Here is a 26438-nt window from a genome sequence, read left to right as displayed (position 1 = left end):
CTCCTTATCATCACTTATGTTTTGGCTCATTAGCTAATTCTTTATTCATTCCAATATATTATCTCCAACACTACGGGCTCTTAGCTGATGACTTAACCGTTTGAGGTACCTTATCGAACACCATTTGGAAGTCCAAATAAAACACAGCAACTAGTTCCCTTCTATCCACTCTGGCTGAGATTTCCTCAAATCTCACATTTGTTAGACACACTTTCACTTTCATGAAGCCATGCTGACTCTGCTTGATTAGATAATTTTCCAAATGTGATGCTATTACTCCCTTAATCAGTTCCAACCTACAGTTACATGCATTTTGCCTCCCTCCCTTTTTGAACAGGGATATCACATTGGCGGTTTCCCAATCCTCCTACACTTCTCCAAAATCCAAGATTCAAGTGTTTAGGTAACTTTTTCCCATCTCCCACCCTGTCTGCAGTTCAGTCTCCAGCACAGTGACTTTGAGCTAAAGCCCCTCAAGCCACAGACACTAACTACAGACATGTTTTGCCCTGGATCACACTGGCATCCAGGAGCTCCCACATTCTGCAGTCAAAGCATATCAGCTGCCCTGAAATCTGTACTGTAAATTACTTTAATGAATAAGCACAAATACTACCAATAATCTTTATTACCACTAGTATGGCTTACTACTAGTGAAACCTTACAATTACTAATAGCTTACACTAGCTCTGGAAGATAAATAAAGAAAACACTCAACAACCAATTGCTTACCTGTTTCCCAGTGATGTCACACTTTGATTTATTTTCCCCACCTCAACCCTGAACTCAGACTGTTGTTTGTTGTTTTAACATGTCCCACTATGAACTCCCGCCATTTTAAGGGGTCCTGCTCTGAACACTCACTGCTTTAACTGCTCCTGCTCTGAATGCTTGCTTTCCTGCCAAGTGGGAAGTCTTGAGAAAATATTTCTTGCAATGTGTTCAGGACTATTTTTTCTCCATATTATGTTCCTGTTGCAGTCATAGAAGTCTTACAGCATGGAAACAGGCCCGTCAGCCCAATTTATCCATGCCACTGTTTTTTTAAACCTCTAAGCTAATCCCAATTGCCAGATTTTGGCCCATATCCCTCTATACCCATCGTACCTATGTAACTATCTAAATGCTTTGAAAGACAAAATTGTACCTGCCTCTACTACTACCTCTGGCAGCTTGTTCCAGACACTCACCACCATGTGTGTGGAAAAAATAGTCGCTCTTGCCTCTTTTGTATCTCTTCCCTCACCTTAAATCTTTGCCCTCTAGTTTTAGACTCCCCTACCTTTGGGAAAAGATATTGACTGTCTAGCCGATTTATTTTGTGGACCTCTATAAGATCACCCCTCAGCCTCCTAAACTCCAGAGAAAAAAGTCTCAGTCTATTTAGCCTCTCCTTATAACTCAATCCATCAAGTCCCAGTAGCATCCTAGTAAATCTTTTCTGCACTCTTTCTAGTTTAATAATATCCCTTCTATAATAAGATGACCAGAATTGCACACAGTATTCCAAGTGTGGCCTTACCAATGTCTTCAACAAGATGTCCCAACTTCTGTATTCAATGTTCTGACTGATGAAACCAAGCATGCTGAATGCCTTCTTCATCACTCTGTCCACCTGTGACTCCAATTTCAAGGAGTTTTGAACCTGTACCCCTAGATCTTTGTTCTGTAACTCTCCCCAATTCCCTACCATTAACTGAGTAAGTCCTGCCCTGGTTCAATCTACCAAAATGCATCGCCTTGCATTTGTCTAAATTAAACTCCATCTGCCATTCGTCAGCCCACTGGCCCAATTGGTCAAGATCCTGTTGCAACTGGAGATAACTTTCTTCACTGTCCACTATGCCACCAAACTTAGTGTCATCTGCAAAATTACTAACATGTCTCCTGTATTCTCATCCAAATCATTAATATAAATTATACACAATTAGGTTCTATCATGCAGTAAGAGGCATATTAAGTAGGCAACCTAAAAGCAGTGGCCAATAAGTATAATTAAATTCAGTGCATGAATAGGAAATTCAGAAGGTCAAGGACAAAAAAAGCTTTACTGAAAACAGTATAAGAAATAAATAAAATGCAGAGAAGGGAGAGTGTGATTACATTATCGCAATTTTATGGAAGCAATTTCTATGGCACATCCTTCCTTTGCCCTCTTCTAGGTCTCACACAATAGTTAAGAACAGTGGAAAGCTCAGTTGGTAGGCTACTACAATTCTTTCACCTGAGCACAGAGGAGTGAGGGTCTTAAGTCATTCATAGGAGACAAACCCAGCAAGCCTACCAAAAGTGAAAAAAAACCCAAAAAGTCTGTCACAAATTTTTATGCTACAGAGATAAGGCCATTCAATATTTTTGTCTTTTGTCTTTATTGTCTTCTCAGGATCATGTGAATGTTATGAATTACATCAATACCAGCCACCTACAACATTTTTCCATCAACGAGAATACAGGTGTAAATCATCACTGATTGCAATGGCGGTCAGAAAAAGATAATGAACTTTTCATCAGTAAGAGTATCAGCAAAGTAGTACAAACATTTCAATAAAGTATGGCATAGCATAAACAATGTGGTAACTCATTATTTCCTTCTAACATGAAATAATGATGCATGCCATTAATGCAGTGCGAATAGCAATAAAGTTCCAGTCAAGTACAAAAACTCCTTAGTATCAACAGATTAATATGTGCAGAAAGGATGGAGAAACTGGAGTTATTTATCATTGGAAACAGATGTTCTGCTGCACCTTTACAGAAGAATGCAAGATACTAAGGCATAGATATAGTTAATCCAGAGTGCCACATTAACATAGAAGAAAAGAACAACATGTCCAGGTTAATCCTGGTGATTTAAAGATAAGGACAGACTGAATGAAGAATTTCTTCATGCAAAGAGCAAGTGTATACTTCTGACTAAGGTAGTTAATGCAAAAACCTCTATAAACGAGATACAAAAACCCTGATGGAGGGACACTAAATTCATAAGACAGGACAAATATCCTCACACGAGCTTGTACATATAGTATCATAATCATAAATTCCAAGTTCAAATTTCAGTAAATATCTTGCACATACAGATAATCATTACACAATAAAGACTCGCCTTCCACTAAACCATAAAGGCATACCTTGTATCCAGGTCCTAACTGATGTATTGCAAATATCTGTGCTGGGTTAAGTGCTTCAGTGAACACATATACAGCTCCAAGCTGGCCACAGAATACTCTATTTGCATCCGCAGTTTCTGATGAGCCCAGGAAGCATTTGTCAAAACTCTACACAAAGAAAACCAATAATATAATGATGAATGCTTAATAATGCATTTTGAACACTGAATTTAACTTTAATTTATCAGATGACATTGAAAAGCAGTGAAAACAAACATTTTCCTGCAGAATTAAGAGACTGCAGCTCAGAATCAGAGAATTTACAGCACAAGTGGAGGCCTTTGCACCATCAAGCCTATGCTAATTCTTTCTGAAAGAGTTATCCAATTGGTGTTCTCCACTGTTCTTTATTCTCAGCACCACAACTTTTTTTTAAAGAAAGCATCCAATTTCCTTTGAAAAGTTGCTGATAAGTGTTTCTCCCACTCATTCAGATAGTGCATCCCAGATCATAACTCAACGTAAAAATAACCTTCATTTCCCTCTCATTACTTTGCCAGTTACTTTAAATCTAGATCCTCTGATTTTTGATCTTTCCTGCCAGTGGAAATATTTTCTCTTTACTTATGCTATTGAAATCCCTTTGATTGCGTATAGGTATAAAAATAATTCCGGTCTCCTTCATCACTCCACAGAACTAAAGTTGCCTATATTTGGGGCAATTTTGGTAAATCATCTCTGCACCATCATTCAGAGTTGATTCAAAACTCTTGACCCCCTTTAATCAACAGCATTGGTGCAATGAGCTATACCTCAGGCATCAAAGTATGTAAATAACTGCATTACACATGATCACTTTACATTCCTTTGTCAAAAAAAGTAAAAAGGTTCGTTGAGAGATTTGGTATTATAAAATTCCTTCTGGAAACACTAACAAGCGGAAATGCGATAAATATAAGAAGTTTGATACATTGTGGTCCCTCATTTTAATTAGCACCTGTTCAAATAAATCGTTATTCAACACATTTATTTTTCCACTAACCTACATTGAACTTACATCATTAGTGTTGACATGCCAAGCCATATCTCCATAAGAAACCAGCTGACCATTGACATAACAACGAATTTCACTATTTCTCCAGCGATTGTAGATATGCACAATGCTGATCATATACCACTGAAAAATATACAAAATATACTTTTACCATCAATATTAATGATATCTGACATCTGCATGGTCCAAACATACAGTCTATTAATTTTAATGTGTTATCAGGTAAAGCAGTCAGTTGAAAATAAACACTGATTTTTTTCAATAGCAAACGTAAGCAGAGTCCATCCTTGGCCTGCTGCAATGATTCAGCTCTTGATTAATAAGGGGATCAGAGGTTATGGGGAAAACACAGGAGAATGGGAATGAGAAAAATATCAAACATGATTGAATGGCAGAGGAGACTTGATGAGCCAAATGCTCTAATTCTGCTTCTATGTCTTATAGCCCAGTGAAGCCTGGAGAAGTAGCATCTCATCTTCCAGTTTGGCATGTTGCAGGCCTCGGGACTCAAAGTTGAGATTGACAACTTTAGATTTTGAACTTTCTCTTCCATCTTAAACCCCCTTGCCTTTTTTTTTAAATATTCCATACATTGAAGTCAAAGCAAAACATCTCCTTCCTCCCCTCCAACCAAGCCCTTTGTCTTAAAGTTGCTATTTTTTCACAATTTCCTTTGTTCTAGCATTCTGCTTCCTTTTAGTTCTGTCAAATGGTCTATGACTTGCAACATCAACTGGTTCTCTCCTGATGGATGTGTTGGCAGACCTGATTGGGTTTTCTCACATGATCTATTATTATTTCAGATTCCAGCATCTGCAACATTTTGTTATCTTATTATAAACAGAATTTTGCTTGTTCTTTTGGTTACTTCATATGCTGTTAAGGAGAACCAGACTGTGGGTATTCAGCTTTGAAAACTTGCTCTATATGATCACACATTAGCTTGAACCCAGTCATTTCAATAGCGTATAAATTGTAGTCACAGTGCCTCTCCTGGCATTTGGTTTTACAAACAATGAAATACTTTAATAATGTAGAAAACATAGGGTGTAGACTTCGCTGGCTAGGATAGCATTTCTTGTCCATTCCCAATTGCACTCCAGGGGATGGTTAGCAGCCTTCTCATAAGAACATAAGAACTAGGAGCGGGAGTAGGCCAACTGGCCCCTTGAGCCTGCTCTGCCATTCAATAAGATCATGGCTGATCTTCTTGTGGACTCAGCTCCACTTACATGCCCATTCACCATAACCCTTAATTCCTTTACTGTTCAAAAATGTATCTATCCTTGCATTAAAAACATTCAATGAGGTAGCCTCAACTACTTCATTGGGCAGTTCCTCCTCAACTCAGTCCTGAATCTGCTTCCCCTTATTTTGAGGCTATGCCCCTAGTTCTAGTTTCACCTGCCAGTGGAAACAACTACCCGACTTCTATCTTATCTATTCCCTTCATAATCTTATGTTTCTATAATGTTTCCCTTCATTCTTCTGAATTCCAAAGAGTATAGCCCCAGTCTACTCAATGTTTCCTCATAAGCCAATCCTCTCAACTCCAGAATCAACCTAGTGAATCTCCTCTGCTCCCCCTCCAGTGCCAGTATATCCTTTCTCAAGTAGGGAGACCAAAACTGTACATAATACTCCAGGTGTGACCTCATCAGTACCTTATACAGTTGCAACATAGCCTCGCTGTCTTTAAACTCCATTCCTCTAGCAATGAAGGACAAAATTCCATTTGCCTTCTTAATTACCTGCTGCACCTGCAAACCAACTCCTTGTGATTCTTGCACAAGGACACCTAGATCCCTCTGCACAGCAGCATGCTGCAATTTTTTACCATTTAAATAATAGTCCATTTTGCTGTTGTTCTACCAAAATGGATGACCTCACATTTACCAACATTGTACTCTATCTGCCAGATCCTTGCCCACTCACTTACACTATCTGGATCCCTTTGCAGACTTTCAGCATCTCTGCACACTTTGTTCTGTCACTCATCATAGTGTCATCTGCGAATTTTGACACACCGCACTTGGTCCCCAACTCCAAATCATTTATGTAAATCATAAATAATTGCAGTCCCAACAGTGATCCCTGAGGAGCACCACTAATCACCGATTGCCAACCAGAAAAACACCCATTTACCCCCATTCTTTGCTTTTTGTTAGTTAGCCAATCCTCTATCCATGCTAATACATTACCCGTAACAGCGTGCACCTTTATCTTATGCAGAAAGTTTTGGTGCGGCACCTTGTCAAATGCCTTCTGGAAATCCAGATACACCACATCCACAGGTTCCCCGTTGTCCACTGCACACGTGAAAGTTCCCAAAGAATTCCATCAAATTAGTCAAACATGGCCTTCCCTTTATGTTGCGTTTTACAATTTATATCCAGATGTCTCGCTATTTCTTCTTTGATGATAGATTCAAGCATTTTCCCTACTACAGAAGTTAAGCTAACCAGCCTTTCGTCTACCTCCTTTTTTTAAAAGAGTGGCATCACATCTGCAGTTTTTCTATCTGCAAGAACCAGCCCGGAGTCCAGTGAATTTTGGTAAATTACCACTAGTGCATTTGCTATTTCTTATGAGGATGTGTCTAAGGCGGTGGATAGAGGAGAGCCGGTGGATGTGGTCTTTCTTGATTTTCAGAAGGCGTTTGACAAGGTACCTCACAAGAGGTTATTGCAGAAGGTCAGGGGACATGGAGTTGGGGGTAGGGTGTTAGCGTGGATAGAGGATTGGTTGTCAAATAGGAGGCAGAGAGTGGGGGTCAACGGGTGCTATTCGGATTGGCGGATGGTGACTAGTGGAGTGCCCCAGGGGTCGGTGCTGGGGCCTCAGCTATTTACCATTTATATAGATGATCTGGAGGAGGGAACCGAGTGTGTGGTGTCGAAATTTGCTGATGACACCAAGATTGGTGGAACGGCAAATTGTGCGGAGGGTGTGGAGAGTCTGCAGAAGGATCTAGATAGGCTGGGCGAATGGGCCAGGAACTGGCAAATTGAATTTAATGTTGGCAAGTGTGAGGTGGTCCACTTTGGTAGGAAGAATGGTAGGAAGGATTCTTACTTACGTGGCGAAAAACTGCAGCAGGCGACGATGCAGAGGGACCTCGGGGTCCTTGTGCATGAGTCGCAAAAACCCAGCTTGCAGGTGCAGCAGGTGGTCAGGAAGGCACATGGGATGCTGGCCTTCATAGCGAGGGGGATTGAATATAAAAGTAGGGAGGTCTTGCTGTGGCTATACAGGGCATTGGTGAGGCCGCAACTGGAGTACTGTGTGCAGTTTTGGGCGCCGTACTTACGCAAGGATATTTTGGCCTTGGAGGGAGTGCAGAGGAGGTTTACTAGGCTGATGCCGGAGTTGAGGGGGTTGAGCTATGAGGAGAGGCTGAATAAACGAGGCTTGTACTCGTTAGAGTTCAGAAGAATGAGGGGAGATCTCATTGAGACGTATAAGATGATGAATGGGATGGATAGGATAGAGGTGGAGAGACTCTTCCCGCTCAGAAAGGATAGTAGGACTAGGGGGCACAGCCTCAAGATAAAGGTGGGGGGGGGGCGGCGGTTTAGAACGGAGTTGAGGCACTTCTCCACTCAAAGGGTGGTGAATCTCTGGAATTCTCTGCCCGTTGAAGTGGTGGAGGCTACCTCGTTAAATATTTTTAAGACGCGGGTTGATGGGTTTTTGATAAGAGAGGGGATTAAAGGTTATCGGGAGAGGGCGGGAATGTGGAACTGAGCCACGACGGATCAGCCATGATCTTATTGAATGGCGGGGCAGGCTCGAAGGGCTAGATGGCCTACTCCTGCTCCTATTTCTTATGTTCTTATGTTCTTTTAGTACCTGGAATGCATTCCATCAGGACCAGGAGACTTGTCTACCTTTTGCCCCCATTAATTTGCCCAACACTACCTCTTTCATGATAATAGTTTCTAGGTCCTCACCTGCCATAGTCTACCTTCATCAATTTTTGGCATGTTATTTGTGTCTTCCACTGTGAAGACTGACACAAAATGCCCGTTCAGTGCCACAGCTATTTTCTCATTTCCAGTAATTATATCCCCCTCCTTATCCTCTAAAGGACCAATGTTTACTTTAGCCACTCTTTTTCGTTTTCTCGAATCACTGCAGTCCATATGGTGTAGGTCCACTCATTGTATTGTTAAGAAAGCAATTCCAGGATTTTGGACACCGTGACAGTGAAGAAATGATTGGATGGTGGGTGACTTTGAGGAAACCTCCAAATGGTGGTGTTCTGATGTATCTGCTTCCTTGTCCACTCAGATGATAGTGGCCATGGGTTTGGAAGAAGCTGTGTCAGAAGTGTTGGTGAATTCCTGCAGTGCATTTTGTAGATGGTACATACTGCTGTTACAAAGCATCAGTGGTGGAGGGAGTGAATGTTTATGCATGGGGTATCAATCAAGCAGTTTGTCCAAGATGGTGTCAAGCTTCTCAAACATTGTTGGCGCTGCATTCATCCAAGCAAGGTACAGGATTCCATCATGTTTCTGACTTGTGCTTTGTAGATTGTGATAGGTTTTGGGGAGTCAGGAGGCTAGTTACTTGTTGCAGGAATCCTAGCCTTTGACCTGCTCTTGTAGCCACAGTATTTCTATGCCTAGTCCAATTCAGTTTCTGATCCATGATAACCTTCCTGGATGTTGAGAGGGGGATTCAGCAGTAGCATGGCTATTGAATGTGAAGCGGTAATAGTTAGATTCGCTCTTATTGGAGCTGATCATTATCTGGTATTTGTGTGGTGTGAATATTGCTCGGCACTTGTCAATGCAGGCTTGGATATTTTCCAGGTCTATACTGCATTTGGACATGGACTGCTTCAATATCTGATGAGCTGTGAATGGTGCTAGACATTATACAATCACATGTGAACATCTGACCTTATGATGGAAAGAAGATTAGTGATGAAGCACTGAAGATGATTGGGCCTAGAACACTACTCGGACGAACTCCTGCACTAAGTCCTGGAGCTGAGATGACTGATTTCCAACAATCATAACCATCTACCCTTTGTGCTAAGTATGATCCAATCAGCAGAGCGCCTTCTCCCCGATTCCCATTGACTCCAGTTCTGCTAGGGCTCCATGGTGCCACACTTGGTCAAGTGGAGCCTTAACGTCAAGGGCAGTAACATTCACCGCACCTCGAGTTCAGATCTTTTGTCCACATTTGAGTAAGACTGTAATGAGGTCAGAGCTAAATGGTCCTGGTAGAAATCAAACTGAATGTCTGTGAACAGGTTACTGCAACCAAAATGCCACTTGATGGTATGGTTATGACCCCTTCTCCCACTTCACTACTAATCAAGTGTAGATTAATAGGGCAGTAATTGCTGGGTTGAATTTGTCTTGCTTATTGTGTACAGGACATAACTTGGGCAATTTTCTACATTGCAGGGTAGTTGCCATTGTTGTAGCTATACTGTAACAGATTTGTTAAGGGTGCAAGTTCTGGGGCATGTCTTCAGTACTATTGTGGAATATTGTCAGGGTTCATAGCCTTTGCACTCCCAATGCCTTCAGTCATTCTTTGATACAACATGGAGTAAACTGAATTGGATGAAGACTAGCATCTGTGATGCAGGGACTTCTGAAGAAGGCCAAACTGGATCATCCAGTGAGCATTTCTGGCTGAAGATTGTTGCAAATGTATCAGACTTATTGTTTGCCCTAATGTGCTGTGCTCCGCCATCAGTGAGGATGGGTATATTTGTGGAGCCTCCTCCTCCAGTGAATTGTTTAATCGTCCACTACCATTCACGGTTGAATGTGGCAAGACTGCAGAGCTTGGGTCATATCCATTGATTGTGAAATCACTTGCTGCTCAAGCTGTTTAGCATGCGAGTAGTCCTGCTTAAAGCTTCATCAGATTGATACGCCAATGTTAGGTATGCTTGGTGCTCCACTCTGAGCCAAGGTTAGTACCCTTGCTTGGTGATAATGGTAGAAATGGGGGATACGCCAGGCCATGAGGTTACAGATTGTGGTCGAGTACAATTGTGGTTGCCCAGTCTTGAGTTACAAGATCTGTTCAAAATCCATCCCATTTAACACTTTACTAGTACCACACAACACAATGGAAGGTACCCTCAATGTGAAGATAGGCTTTGTTTCCAAAAGGATGATGCAATGGTCATTCCTGTGCAAGAGGTCAGGAATATTTTCCTTCTTGTTGGTTCCCTTGCCAACTGCCACAGACCTTTAGTCTAGCAGCTATGTTCTTTAGAACTTGACTAGCTCAGTCAGTAGTAGTGCTACTGCGTCACTCTTGGTGATGGATATTGATGTATGTGAGACAGCTCACCCAATTTTGGTATAAGCCCACAGGTTTTTCCAAGGAGAACACTAAAAGGTCAACTAGGTTGAGTTTGCCCTTATCATTTCCATGCCTAAGTTGATGCTAGGTCATCCTTTTTAACAAAATGATACAATGGAACAGCTTGCTAGGCTACTTCAAAGGACATCTAAGTCAACCAAATTGCTGTGGATCTGGAATCACATGTAGGCCAGACCAGGTAAGAACAGCAAGTTTCTTGTCCTAAAAGGACATTAGTAAACCAGAAGGGTTTTTATGACAGTTGACAAAAGTTTCATGGTCATTGTCAGACTTTCAATTCTAGATTTCTTAATATATTTAATTCAAATTCCACCACCTGCCGGACCATGTCCCCAGAGCATTATTCTTGGACTCTGATTACTAACCAATGCCATCGCAATTAGATAATTGCCATTTAATTTGATTTAGTGATGGTTATTGAGGAATGAATATTAGCTAAGACATTGGGAAAAACTCCCTTGTTTATCTTGGAATAGATGGGCAAAGATGTGCAGGTTAGATAGATTGATAATGCTAAATTGACCCTTAGTGTCCAAAGATGTTTAGGTGGATCAGCCATGGTAAATGTATAGGGTTACAGGGAAGGGGGGGGTGGGACCCAGATAAGATGCTCTTTCAGAGAATTGGTATAGACTCAGCGGGCCAAATGGCCTCTTCCTACACCATAGGAATTCTTTGGTTCTAACAGTATGGTTGGATCTATCATGCCCACCTCTGATGGTGCAGCAGTCTTTCAGCATTAACCTGAACTGTCAGCACAGATTTTGTGTTCAAATCACATGGAGTGGGATTTGAATCGTTAACATTCTGATTCAGAGACAAGAATATGACTACTGAACCAAAGCTGACACCCTGCCAGCTTGTTGTTGTATTTTATTACATCAAGCAATAGAATACACCAGGATGAACTTGTGTTAGAAATATATGAAGCACAAGTCTCATTACAGAAGTGCATAACATTTGAACCTAGACTTTTTAATAATTATGCACTATAGTCAAAACCTGCATCATAAAAGTTTTAACTTTGAATATAAATCACAGAAGACAAATGAAATTAAAAAAAATCAATCTACTCATTTGACAGTGTAAAACAATTTTTTTTGACACAGTAACATATGTGGTCTTTCATAAGATGTGTCTTTCAGTCCATTAATGTTAGTTATATCATGTATTTACCTTTCTTGGTTGAAAATCATACTTCACACAATGCTGGAAACCTTTTCCTTTTGATTTTAATGATGTTATAATCAAACAGTTTCCAACAAAATGTGCCGAATAGCCAACTCCTTTGCTTGTTCGAAAGCTGCAAATTACAAAATGGATTATTATTGTGTGTCTTCACAAAAAATTACAGGTTTGTTGCAGATAAATTATGGTTCTTTAGGTTCACTGCTACATGACATTAATACTGCTTAATTTTGAAAGTAGTAAGGAAACATCATTCAACACACACTGGTTCCCAATTTCATCTCTGCATCTGGGAAAAGGGTTAGGGTTAATGGGACGAAACATCATAAATTGTTAGAAACATTAGAAAACTTAACACATCAAATCACACATATCCTCCCCCGCTCCCTCAAAGTTCATTTGTCAGTCCTGCAGAAATGGTCTGTTTTTCCTCTTTTTATCTGATGATAGAAGTCAATTAGAAATACTAGCCTTCTTTCTTTTCACGTGCTAATGAAGCTGCTCTGCATCTACATGATTTTCTGCTTTGATTTTTTTTAAAAATCTGTCTGCCTCATTCTTCACAGTTATTAATTTCTCAATGCTACACTTTGAGCGGAGTTATTTTTCTAGAAGTGAGGAATAATGCATGATTTAATGCTCTTTATTAAATCTATACGAGACAATATCTCTAAGTGAAAATTAAGGGCAAAAGTTAATTAAAGTCTAATGAAAAGACAATTAATGGATGCTGTATATTGCATTTGCCACAGAAACTGAAAATACTAAATCAAATGCAAAGAAATATGAAGCACATATAAATCACTTCCATGGAAACGGCAATTTTTACTATTTCAAGTCTTTTTATTAAAAAAATTTCCATTTCCATTCAGGATGACCACAATAAAGTATTGCTTAAACCACATGCAAAACATATTTTCCCACTGTTATTATGCAGAAGCGAATCGTGAGTACATACCAGTAGAGATAGGGCTTGTCTTTGTCCACATTTATATTATTTAGCGGATCCATGCGAAACCAAGTATTTAAAGTAAAACCATTTTGGTAAGGCCACTTAGCAATTGGAGGCAAAGCAATGGCCTGGAAAAGTAAAAGGTAACAGATTTCAGAATTATGACTAAAGCCTGTGGACATATTGATTACATGCTGCCAGAATAATGTTGTCTGCTGCCAGTCAACATAAAGTATATGATGGTCAGCCATATTCTTGACAAGACCTGGATCAGCAATGGGAATATTTTAACAACTCGCATTTGTACATTTGTAAAGAAGCAAAACATCCCAAGGCATTAAATAAGAACCACGGCAATAAAATATTTTGAAAGAGAGCCACAGAAGGTGATATCAAGACAGATGATCAAAAATTTGATCAAAGAGGTAGATTCTAAAAAGTAGTGGAGAAGAGATTTAGGGACAGAATTCTGGAGTTGGGCCAAAGCAGTTGAAAATAAGGTCAGAAATGGTGCAGCAATTAAAATCAGAATGCACAAGTTAACAATACTGGAGGGGCAGAGAGATTTTGAAGACTTGTAGAGGTTGGGGGAGCGAAGGAGGAGATGCATGGCACCATGAAAGGATTTGATCGTAATAATGAAAATCTTAAAATTGAAGCATTCCAGACCATGAACCAATGTAAATCAGCATGCACAGGGATGATTACTGACAGGGTTTGTACAAATTAGGATATAGGCAGCAGTGATCAAGGTTAAAGAAATACTTTTAAAGAGGTGTTTGTGGCTTCAAAATGAGAATCAGTAGAAGAATTGCTGTGATGGCAACTAGGTAGGAAGGACAGCAGCAACAGAAAATCTGATGGCTGAGACCTCTGAAGAAACGTAGCAGGGAGAAAAAGGACTAACGTTTACATTTACATGAGGGCGATGTGTACACACCATGAATGTATTCATGCTTCAATTGAGCCTTTGTTATGATAGGATGGAAGTGTCAATTACAAGGCAGCACAGGTTCAATTTGAGATGAGGAACTTTAAGGAAGAGGAGCAGGAAAGGTTTTCACAGAGTGGTGGGAGCCTGGAACGCGCTACCAGTGAAGATGGTGGAAGCAGGCACATTAGCAGTATTTAAGAGGCATCTAGATGGGTACATGAATAGAGGGATGCGGACCAGTAAGAGCAGAAGCTTTTTTTTTTCAGTAGAGTTAGGGCATCATAATCAGCACAGGCTTGGAGGGTCAAAGGGCCTGTTCCTGTGCTGTACGTTTTTTGTTCTTAATAATGTGACCCAGTGACAGTGCCCAATGAGGCACACTTCTTCATTCTTGTTTCACAATAGCTACAAAGATGCCCATGCAAAGGCAACTTTGTAACAGCTGTGACAGGATCAGGCACTGGGTTTCCTAACTACCCCTTTGGACCCTTTCAAAGATGGCGTTTCTACATACGGCATTTTGCGTTGAAAAATCCAACAATTTTCCCCCTTTAGATAAGGCACAGCATGTGAGTCAGAGTTGCAATGTTACTTCATACCTTGTAATGGAATATCAATTCTCTAACGGATAATCAAGTTTCATGATATGTAGTTGTGCTAACAGGGGTGGTTGTTTAGATAATACTTTTAAGATCAGTGTATTGGACAGCTGATAGTCTTACATAAGTGCCATCTACCTCTGGAACAGAAATTATTCAAAATGTTGCATCTTACCTTTATTTCTTTATTTATGTGTACTTATGCATATGTGTTGATATCAAATTCCTCTCAACTCAAGCTCAATGGTGATTCAATTTATATTTTAAATTTTCTGTGACGGACATAGAATTTCATAGCAAGAAAAGTAAAGCTGCTTTACCGATATAAATTACAGACTTTTTAGACAGGTTTTATTATTCTGCTCATACAGATATTACATATTTGGTCCTGTTGGACAAAATACATTTTGGTACAGATAAAGAAGGATACTTCAATAAGTCCACTAGTTCATCTATCTTTGGGTTATACGGAATCCAAAGCAGATGAGGGGCCAGGAGCTACTATCAAAGTAACAGCAAAAAATGGTACAACTTTAGGTGAGGAACAGGTGCACAGTTCAGTGCACTGTCCAAGCTGCACCACTCTGTTGTCAGCTTGGTGACAACAGTATCTTGCACTTAGACTTCCTATTTTTGAGGAACTCAAACCAGCAACAGAATGTTAGGAAAGCTTTTAACAATGTAATAAGTGTCAATGAAGGTAAATCATCTGCTTTGGCACCGAAAAATAACTTGAGGATTGTGGAATCTCATGTCATCGATTTTTTAAATTTTTAAGAAGGTACTTCAAAAATTTTAAATTGAAGGTTTTTCTTACTTGTTATCAGTTTTCCCAATCTCTCCCAATCCAAGCTTTCCTTCCCTCTATTTCCCTTTCACTTCACCATTTAATATTGAAATCATCTCCTTCACAGAACTTAAATAATGCATTGCTCAGTCTTTAAATCCCATTAGTTAACAAAATAATCCTGCTAGTTGCCTCATTCTTTCAGCTGCCAGCTGCTCTATTTGCCTTACTACTCATTTATCTGATCACGATTCCAACAATTTTATGAACAAAAGATTTGAAGATACAGGCAAATCTGAAGGCCAAAGTTGTTAGATGATTTGATTTATTATTGTTACGTGTATTAGCATACAATGAAAAGTATTGTTTCTTGAGCACAACACAAAGCATACCATTCATAGAGAAAGAAACAAAAGATTGCAGAATGTAGTGTTATAGCTAGGGTGTAAAGAAATATCAACTTATGCAAGCTATGTCGATTCAAAAGTCTGATGACAGCAGGGAAGCTGTTTTTGAGTCAGCTGGTACATGACCTCAGATTTTCGTACCTTTTTCCCAACGGAAGAATGTGGAAGAGAGAAGGTCTGGAATGCCTGGGGTCCTTAATTATGCTGGCTGTTTTGCCAAGACAGCAGGAAGTGTAGACATCGTCAATGGATGGGAGGTTGGTTTGCATGATGGACTGGGCTACATTCATGACCTTTTGTAGTTTCTTGTTGTCTTGGGCAAGCTCTGATACAACCAGAAAGAACACTTTCTATGATGCATCTGTAAAAGTTGGTGAGAGTCATAGCTGACATGCCAAATTTCCTTAGTCTTCTGAGAAAGTAGAGGTGATAGTGGGCTTTCTTAACTATAGTGTTGGCATCAGGGAACCAGGACAGGTTGCTGATGATCTGAACACCTAAAAGCTGAAAGCTCTCCAACCTTTCTACTTCATCCCCATTGATGCAGACAGGGGCATGTTCTCCTCTACGCTTCCTGGAGTCGAGGACAATCTCTTTTGTTTTGTTGACATTGAGGGGGAGGTTATTGCACCAGTTCACCAGATTCACTATCTCATTCCTGTATTCTGTCTCATCATTGTTTGAAATCCAACCTACTAAGGTGACGTCATCAGCAAATTTGAAAATTGAATTGGAGGAGAATTTGGCCTCACAGTCATAGGTGTATAAGGAGTATAGCAGGGGGCAGAGAACACAGCCTTGTGGGGCACCAGTGATAAGGATGATTGTGGAGGAGGTGTTGTTGCCTATACTTACTGATTGTGGTCTGTGAGTTATGAAGTTCAGGATCCAGTCGCAGAGGGAAGAGCCAAACTCCAGGCCACAGAATTTGAAGATGAGTTTCATGGGAATAATGGTGTTGAAAGCTGAGCTGTAGTCAATAAATAGGATTCTGACAAAGGAGTTTTTGTTACATGTGTGTTCTGGCAGAACCAGGGAAATGGCATCTGCTATGGATCTGTTGCGGCGGTAGGCTAACTGTAATGGAACCAGATAGTCCGGGAGGCTGGAATTGATTCGTGCCACGACCAACCTTTTGAAACACTTTATAATAATGGATGTAGAGCACCGGACGATAGTCATTAAAGCACCCTGCTTGGCTTTTCTTAGGTACCGGGATGATGGTTGTCTTCTTAAAACAACGGTACCACGTTCGCTTAAAAAGGGTAGGAGGGATAACCCGGGTAACTATAGGTCGGTGAGTTTAACGTCAGTGGTAGGCAAGTTGATGGAGAGGATTCTTAGGGGATAGGATGTATGAGCACTTAGAGCGTTGCGATCTGATTAAGGATACGCAGCGTGGCTTTGTAAAGGGGAAGTCTTGCCTTACGAATCTGGTAGAATTTTTTGAGGAGGTGACAAAGGCGGTCGACGAAGGACGAGCCGTTGATGTCGTCTATATGGATTTCAGTAAGGCGTTTGACAAAGTCCCTCACGGTAGGTTGGTAGAAAAGATTAAGGCTCATGGGACATGTGGCCAGGTATCTAGATAGGTTGAGAACTGGCTTGCAAAGAGGAGACAGAGAGTAGTAGTGGAGGGGTCCTTTTCTAGCTGGAGGTCTGTCACTAGTGGTGTGCTGCAGGGCTCAGTACTGGGATCTCTTCTCTTTGTAGTGTATATAAATGACTTGGAAGAGGGAGTAAGTGGTGTGATCAGCAAATTTGCTGATGACACCAAGATGGCTGGATTGGCAGGCAGTGAGCAGTAGTGTCTGGCAATACAACGGGATAGTGGTAGGCTGGTATATTGGGCAGATACATGGCAAATGGAGTTTAATCCGGATAAATGTGAGGTGATGCATTTTGGCCGGAATAATGCAGGGGGGAGTTATATGATAAAGGGTAAGCCCATAAGGAGTATAGAATCACAGTGAGACCTGGGGGTGCAAGGGCACAAGTCTTTGAGGGTGGCAGTACAAGTGGAGAAGGTTGTGAAGAAAGCCTATGGTATATTAGCCTTTATAGGAAGGGGTATAGAATATAAGAGCTGGAGTCTAATGTTGCAGTTGTATAGAACGTTGGTTAGGCCGCATTTAGAGTACTGCGTCCAGTTCTGGTCGCCTTACTACCGGAAGGACATGGAGGCTCTGGAGAGAGTGCAGAGGAGGTTTACCAGGATGTTGCCTGGTATGGAAGGACTGGGTTGTAAGGAAAGATTGAAGAAATTGGGGCTCTTTTCACTTGAAAGACAGCGACTGAGGGGGGATGTAATAGAAGTATATAAGATTATGAAGGGTATAGATAGAGTAAACAGAAGTAAGCTATTTCCTATGATAGAGACACATAGTACGAGGGGCCATGGGCTTAAGGTGAGGGGGAAGTGATATAACACAGATATTACAGGGAGGTTTTTCACACAGAGGGTAGTGGGGGTATAGAATGCTCTGCCAAGTAAGGTGGTGGAGGCAAGCATGCTAGAGTTGTTTAAGAGTAACTTAGACAGGCACATGAGTGGGTTGGAGATGGGTGGATATAGGAGATTGTTTTAAATAAGGTTCATTAGCATTGGGGTGTCGCTGGTAAGGTAAATGGATGTGGTATGATAATGTTTTTTCTCCTTTCATTCACAGGTTTTAAGTCGGTTTGCCTTGTTGTCCAACGAGGGGCATACACACGATGGGTCGTACTAGGGCTGCTCTTGGTTGTTCGAGATTGGCCTAGTGCTTCACGTCGTTAGTGTGTGTTTAAACTGGACCAGATGCTGGGCAAGATGACAGCTCAGTGACTATCACTGTTTGCTATGCAGACACATGGATTTGGGCCAGTGTCTGTGGGAGTTTGCGCATTCTCCCTGTGCCTGCGTGGGTTTTCTCCGGGTGCTCCAGTTTCCTCCCACACCCCAAAGACGTGCTATTAGGCTGATTGGCAGTAATAAATTGTCCCTAAATTAGTTTCCCTCAATGTGGATGGCCATAAAACAATAGATAAGGGTCATGGGTGGAGGGGGGGTACTGGTAGTGTTAAAATGGCGGTGCGGGCTCGTTGGGCCAAAGGGCCTGTTTCCCGGGCTGTGTTGTTCTTTGTTCTTAAAGCAGATAGGGATCTCAGATTATTGTAAAGAAAGGTTGACTATGTTTGCGAATACCCCACCAGCTGATCCGAGTGCGCGTCTGGGTACTCCATCTGGACCAATTGTTTTCCATGAGTTAACCTTTGAGAAAGCTGCTCTGACATCCGCAATGGTGACCTCAGATACAGGTTCTTCCAGGGTGGAGGGCATGCTCTCACTGACCTCTTGCTCAAAACAGACATAGAATGCATTGAGCTCATCAGAAGGGGATACGTTGGAGCCAACCATTTTACATGCCTTCATCTTGTATGCCTTATCACAGCAATTCCAACCCAATATTTTTACTAGCAACCATCAAATTCTTGATGTAGCTTGGATAATGAAGATATATGCTTCTAAATATTTTTTCTTAGACATCTGTTTAACTGCATTATACTTACAGTAAGTCATGTAGCTAATTCAGAAGTTTGCCAAATAATACTTGGACTCCTAAGGTTGAATCGCAAGGAAAGATTCCACAAACTTGAGTTTGATTCTCTGGAGTGCGGAAAGTCATGAGCATTTTGCTATTTCTGCTCGTTGAGAAATCCAGGACTGGGGGATTTTGACTAAAATTTGAACCAGGCCTTTCATGAATGAAATTAAGAAATGCTTCTACTTAAAAAGCAGTAGAATTTTGAAATTCTCTTCCACAAATGGCAGTCAATTCTTGATTTCAAATCCAAGGTTGACAGATACTTTTCAACCAAAGGTATTAAGGGATATGGAGGCATAGATGGTTAAATGGAGGTATGTCACAAATCAACCATGAACGACTTGAATGTGAGAACAGGTTCGATGGAGCCAGTGTAATTCAGCAAGCAAAGTAGTAATTAGTGAATTTGAGATGGTCAAAGTTAAGATATGGTACCAGAGTTTTGCCTTAGCACAAGTTTATGTTGGGAGGCTGAACAGGATGGCATTGGCACTGTCAAGTCCGACAGATCGATTGTAATATTGCACTAGAACATAAATCCATTACTGCTGGTATTCACACTACATTATAACAATTTTCTCAGTCAAAATTTCTTCTCCATCCTTCCCTTCTCCCTCACTGTACCGCTATGTACAAAGATTTCTGTCATAATTTGTTCTAATGCCCTTTTCCACTATGTAAAAATATGTCAGCTATGACTGGATCCAAGGTCCTTTCCCTACTATTTAGATACAATACCTCAGGCATGACTCAGCGCCTTTCTTGAAGGGAGAGAAAGAAAACAAAAACAAACAAGGAGGGAGTGAGAAATGAAGAAAGGGAGGAGAGGAAACTGGAAGGAGGAGAAAAATTTGAAACAAGAAAGTGAAGAGAAAGGAAAAAGGAGAAACTGAGAGAAACAAAGAGGTTTTTTGGTAGAATCAACCAAGTATATTCAAATTGTTACTACTCATACTTAATACCTATAACGTTAAAGTTTATTTATTGGTCACAAGTAGGCTTACATTAACACAGCAATGAAGTTACCATGAAATTCCCTTAGTTGCCACATTCTGGCGCTTGTTTGGGTCAATGCACCTAACCAACACGTCTTTCAGACTGTGGGAGGAAACTGGAGCATCCAGAAGAAACCCACACAGACATGATGAGAACATGCAAACTCCACACAGACAGTAACCCAAGCCAGGAATCGAACCCAGGTCCCTGGTGCTATGAGGCAGCAGTGCCAACCACTGTGCCACCGTACTGCCTATCAGAAGATATTGCATAACTGAGCACAGGCCAAGCATTCATTTAACAAAAAAATCTGTAAATCACTAACATAGTGGCAGATGAAGTTCAATACAAATCCATGTAAGGGTATATGTTCCATGATTACTTGCTAATTTAGAAGGTGAAAGAAATTCACTGTTGAAGTTGAAAATGCTCTCAGGAGTGTTATCCAGTTACTTCAGTGCAGCAAACAGAACAAATTAAATGCTGCATTATATATTACTGAAACAGTGGGAAAAAAAGTATCAGGATATCACACTGAAACTATATTCACAGTGCACCTTGAGTACTGCAGCCAATTTCAGCAACTTATACATGAAGTGTACATTCAAGCAGTGCAGGAAGTCCAGAAAATAATCATAATGATGGTCATATATGATGTCAGAAGATCAGAAACTATATATTTTCACAAGATATTAATGGCACAGGAAAGGTCAATCTAAATCCAGAGTCAACCTTATAATGGAGGTATGGCCAAGTTTAAATTAGTGAAAGGAAAATTTCAGATCTATAGTAGGCTATTATTTTCAATGCATTAATAGCACCTGTAATGAAGAAATTTAGAAGATAACTGAATATACTTTTGGGGCCAAACATGATTCAGCTAAGTATCCTTCTACATAGGTATTTATTTTGTAATTAGAATTCAAAAGATTTTCTTCCTCTACAAAAAAGTCAAAAGTGAGTCGTTTAATTTGCTGAAGGAAGTCCTGGTATTGAGATGCTACTTGCAAAATGGAGCAAGATTATGCGAATCTTTAAATGTACAAAATAGTAAACACAGGATTAAATAATTAAATCTATGATAAATCTTACTGCTGCACTCCGTCCAGGAAAATTGAAGAAGGTATCTGGGCCTTGTCTTTGTGGCATCTGATTCAGAATTGACAGCAATTTAATTGCATGTCTTGGCTGTGAAAAAAATTAGAATTACAAGTCTTCAATCTATTTGCATATTATTGATTGAGCATCTATGACAACATATTATCTTTGCGATTTAGTTAGCAGATTTGTTTTAAGCAAAACAGTCAAATCAGATTATCTAAACACAAACAGTTAATATACGCAAAATCAACTGATCTGTGTTACCACAGGAACTAATGACATTCTTTCATGGGATGTCTTGCTGGCAAAGCCAGCGTTTGTTGTCCATCTCTAATTGCCCTTGAACTGAGTGACTTATTAGGCCATTTCAGAGGACAACTAAGAGTCAGCTCATTGCTATGGATCTGGAGTCACACATTGTTGGCCAGGTAAAGATGGCAGATTTCCTGATGGTTTCACCGTTACTAAGACTACATTTTAATTCCAGACCTTTTATAATCTAATAATTGAATTGAAATCCTATCAACTGCCATGATGGGATTTCAACCCATACCCCCAGCATTATGAATCAAGTGACATTACCACAATGCCACAGTCTCATCCTTACAAAATGCCTTAAGGAGCTTCATGGGGCAAGAAACATTGGAGTAGTCAAATGTGGAGGTAGAAAGGGCATGGATGAAGGTTTCAAAAATGATGAGCTTAAACTGGAGCAGAGGCAAGCAATATTATGAAGGTGGAAATATGCAATCTTAGTCATGACACAGATTTGTGGCTGGAGGCTCAACTCAGAGATAATTACAACACCACAGTGTATTTGGTGTTGTAATTATCTCTGAGTTGAGCCTCAGTCTAGTTTAGTCAACAAATGCCAGAGAGAGGGATGAAGTCAGCAGCCATAGAACTGAGTTTGTAGAGGAGATTGAAGATAATCATATTACATTTCTCTTCATCCATAAATAGGAGGATGCCAAAGAAAGATCCAAGGGAGACACCAGAAGTAACTGTACTGGAGCAGGAAATTAGGTCATTGTAGCTGATACTCTTATTACAATTAGATAGATAAGAATGGAACCGAGCAAGAGCAATGCCATCCAGATGGATAACAGAGGAGCAACATTAGATGGTTTGGTCAACTGCAAAGACTGCAGATACGTACATAAGCAAGAAGGTGGATTGTCTATCTGTACCACAGTCACACTGGATGTAATTTGTGACCTTGATGAGAGCCATTTCCATTCTCTGGCAAGGTGGAAACCTGAAGGGATTTAGGCACGGTGTCTGGGAAAGATGGGCATGGATAATGATGTCAAATCTAAGGATCACAGTTTCACCTATGGCTCAGCTGGTAACACTCTCACCTCAATAACACCCACTCCAGGACTTCAGTGCAACAATCCAGGTTGATATTCCAGTGCAGTGCTGATTTAAGTGCTGCACCAGTGGACGTAAGAAGCTGGGGATTTATCACTGCTGTCCTTGGCGAATATTTATCCCTCAGTCAAAATCCCAAACAGATTATTCAGCCATTATCACATTGCCCATTGTATGAGCTTTGCTTTCAACTATGTCATTGGCTGTAAAGAGTTCTGGAACATTCAGCATCAAATAAAGATGCTATATAACTACAAGTCTTTCTTTTTTTCTTTTTTGAATTTGGAAGCTAATAACACAGCGTATCCAAAGATGTTGGAGAGAAAAGAAATGTTAGAAATAGATGGTAATTTGTCAAGGTTGACTTTTTTTTTGAGGAGGGACTGATGACAGCAGAATTGAAAGCAAGTGATAGTACCTAAAGAGCAAGAGCCATTCATGATATCAATTAACATGGGGTCATGAAGGGAATTTGGGTGGTTAGCAATTTAATAGAAAGTGGATCAAGGAAGAAGTTGAATCTCATAGACAAGATGAACTCAGAGGGCATGTAAGATATAAGAGAAACCACAGAAATTTGAGAGTTCAGGACTGGGACAAAGTTTAGAGGAAGTTTGGTTCAGTGGGCTCGGGGAAGGAAGGGAAGTAGCAGCTGATCAGATGGCCTCAATCTTCACAACAAAGCTCCTCTCACTTGTTGCTTTCTTGTTATATGCTACTATAAAAGGGCTTTGGTTTCACTGCTTAAGTCTTACATCATAAAACTGAAACTTACCCAGAATCCATTTTCTCCACGCAACATGCTGAAAAGCAGCTTGAGTTCCTTGACGGTAATGCTATAGCTTGCTAGAACACCCAACATATCAACCAGCAGATCTGCAAATAAATATTTCACACCATAAATATGAAAGCTGGAAATTGATACATTTTATGTCATTACAAGAACACAACCAGGAAGCAACCTGAGAAAATAAAGCAGCATTGCTGGGAATCTCAATTCTAAGTCATATAGGTATGAAAAGCTTGTCCAGAATCTGTCATTTTTATCTTAAGTAGCACATTTTTATCTCAATTACAGTTTTGTGTGCATTTATTCTGGATATACCACTATAAGCTGAGAAGAAGGCTTATTAACAGGGGGTTTGAGTTTAAGAGCCGCAACTATACCGGACGTTGGTGAGACCACATTTGGAATAGTGTGTTCAGTTCTGGTCACCTCACTATAAGAAGGATGTGGAAGCATTGGAGAGAGTGCAGAGGAGATTTACCAAGATGCTGCCTGGTTTGGAGGGTAGGTCTTGAGTTGAGGGGGTTGAGCTATGAGGAGAGGCTGAATAAACTAGGCTTGTACTCATTAGAGTTTAGAAGAATGAGGGGAGATCTCATTGAGACATATAAGATGATGAATGGGATGGATAGGATAGAGGTGGAGAGACTCTTCCCGCGCAAAGGATAGTAGGACTAGGGGGCACAGCCTCAAGATGGGGGGGGGGGGGGGGGGGTTTAGAACGGAGTCGAGGAGGAACTTTTTCACTCAAAGGGTGGTGAATCTCTGGAATTCTCTGCCCGTTGAAGTGGTGGAGGCTGCCTCGCTAAATATTTTTAAGACGCAGGTTGATGGGTTTTGATAAGCGAGGGGATTAAGGGTTATGGGGAGAGGGCGGGAAAGTGGAACTGAGCCACGACAGATCAGCCATGATCTTATTGAATGGCGGGGCAGGCTCGAAGGGCTAGATGGCCTACTCCTGCTCCTATTTCTTATGTTCTTATGAGGAAAGGTTGAGGGAGCTGGGGCTTTTCTCATTGGAGCAGAGAAGGATGAGAGGCGGCTTAATAGAGGTTTATAACATGATGAGAGGGATTGATAGAGTGGATGTGTAGAGACTATTTCCTTGGGTGGATGTAGCTGTTACTAAGGGGCATAACTATAAGGTTCATGGTGGGAGATATAGGAGGGATGTCCAAGGTAGATTCTTCACTCAGAGTGGTTGGGGTGCGGAATAGACTACTTGCTGTGTTAGTGGAGTCGGACACTTTAGAAACTTTCGAGCGGTTACTGGATAGGCACATGGAGCACACCAGAATGATAGGGAGTGGGATAGCTTGATCTTGGGATTGGACATAGCTCGGCACAACATTGAGGGCCAAAGGGCCTGTACTGTGCTGTAATGTTCTATATTCTATGTTCTGTACTGCAAATGAATGGTCACTTGGAAGCTCTGGATAAGGAAAGTAGTGAAAAAAATTGAATGAAAAATATTGCTTATTTTCCGATACCAACTGGGCTGAAATTTTAAAACTTTCACCTTAAAATGCTCAAACCACAAACAAATCCACAGAAAATTGTGGTCTTTCTGCCCAATACAAAACTCCTAATTTGTTTTAGAACAATTCAAGTAGTTAGCATTAAATTCCACTGCTGATTCTGCATCAAAGGACACAGTTAAAAGTAGGCGCTGGGATTGGAGTGGGAAGGGGGCATTGAGATTGGAGAGGGAGTGGAGGAGTGGGAGGAACATGGGGAGTGAAGAAGGTTGGAGGCGTTGGGCATAGAAAGGGAAAATATTACAAGTCATTCTTAAATATGTTATAACAGGACACTTGGAAAAGTTCATGGCAGAGTCAACACGGTTTTGTGAAGGGGAAGTCATACTTCACCAATTTATTGGAGCCCTTTGAAGAAATCACATGTTGTGGAAAAAGAAAAACTGGTGAATGTACAGCACTTGGGTTTCCAGATAAAGTGCCATGAAGGGGTAACATGTTGGAATGGATTGAAGATTGTCTAGCTAACAGGAAATAGAGAGTTGAAATAAATGGGTCTTTTTCTGGTTGGCAGGATGTAATTAGTGGTGTGCCACAGGGGTTTAGTGCTCGGCCCTCAACATTTCACAATTTATATAAATGACTTGGATGAAGGGACCGAAGACTTGGTTGCTAAATTTGCTGATGATACAAAAATAGGTAGGCAAGTAAATCCTAAAGAGAACATTAAAGGCTGAAACATAGACAATTTAAGCAAGTGGACAAAGGTCTGAAAAATGGAGTATAATGTGGGTAAATATGAAATTATCCATTTTGGCAAAGGGATTTAAAAAAGCATATTATATAAATGGTGATAAATTGCAGAGGGATCTGGGTGCCCTGATACATGAATCACAAAAGGCTTGATTGCAGATACAGCAAGTAATTAGGAAAACTAATAAAATATTATCATTTATTGTAAGGGGAATTGATTATCAACTTAAGGAGGTTATCCTTCAGTTACACAGAACACTGGTGAGACCTATGCCAAAATCTTGCTGGTATTTACGCTGGTGGGATCTTAAAGTTCCACCAATGGCACACCTGGTGGGAGGGGTGAGTTCAACAGGAAACACTGTTGACAATGGGAAATCCATAAGATCCTGCCACCAAACAGTGCACCACCTCCCACTGCCACAAAACACACCACAGAGGGAGAAGAAAATCCTACCCTACGTATGGAGTACTGCGTACAGTATTGGTCCTCTTATTTAAGGAAGGATATAAATGAGTTAGGAGTTCAGAGATGCTTTAGTAAACTAATACCAGAAATAGGCAGGTTATCTTGAGGAAAGATTGAACAGGCTAAGCATATATCTGCTGGAGTTTGGAAGAGTAAGAGGCGATTTGATGACACACAAGATCGTAAGGGGTCTTGATGGAATCAATGTGGCAGCGATGTTTCCTCTTGTGGGAAAACCTAGAACTCTAACCCTAACCCAGGAGTGATTGTTTAAAAATAAGGGGTTTCCCATTTAAGACAGGTGAGAATAAGCATTTTCTCTCAGAGGCTAGTGAGACTTTGGAACTGTCTTCTGCAAAAGGCAAAAGGAGGAGATCTTTGAATGTTTTCAGAGCAGAGATAGATATCTCTGGGGTCCAGGATGTTTCAGAGAGGGTGTTCAGGACTCTTAAGGGAGAGGGAAATCAGCCTCAAGTCATAGTTCATGTGAGGACGCATGACA

At 40.7% G+C, this 26438-nt stretch overlaps 1 protein-coding gene across 2 annotated transcripts in view; it reads right to left on the bottom strand.

The window, feature by feature from the left end:
- nbeaa (neurobeachin a) overlaps nucleotides 1–26438 on the bottom strand; it is an 825376-nt gene that overhangs the window by 659186 nt on the left and 139752 nt on the right. For both annotated transcript variants that reach the window (XM_080197464.1, XM_080197465.1), the window contains exons 3-8: nucleotides 23225–23325; nucleotides 21067–21162; nucleotides 12674–12795; nucleotides 11704–11830; nucleotides 4165–4284; nucleotides 3129–3275 (exon numbers count right to left, since the gene is read on the bottom strand). In XM_080197464.1, coding sequence (XP_080053590.1) covers nucleotides 3129–3275; nucleotides 4165–4284; nucleotides 11704–11830; nucleotides 12674–12795; nucleotides 21067–21162; nucleotides 23225–23325 — 713 coding nt within the window. The remainder of the gene's footprint in view (nucleotides 1–3128; nucleotides 3276–4164; nucleotides 4285–11703; nucleotides 11831–12673; nucleotides 12796–21066; nucleotides 21163–23224; nucleotides 23326–26438) is intronic.

This window comes from Carcharhinus amblyrhynchos, chromosome 10, assembly GCF_965287045.1.
Source record: "Carcharhinus amblyrhynchos chromosome 10, sCarAmb.v2.hapA, whole genome shotgun sequence".
Taxonomy (NCBI): domain Eukaryota; kingdom Metazoa; phylum Chordata; class Chondrichthyes; order Carcharhiniformes; family Carcharhinidae; genus Carcharhinus; species Carcharhinus amblyrhynchos.
The sequence above is the reverse complement of the archived record's forward strand: the minus strand, read 5'-3'. Positions and strand labels throughout refer to the sequence as shown.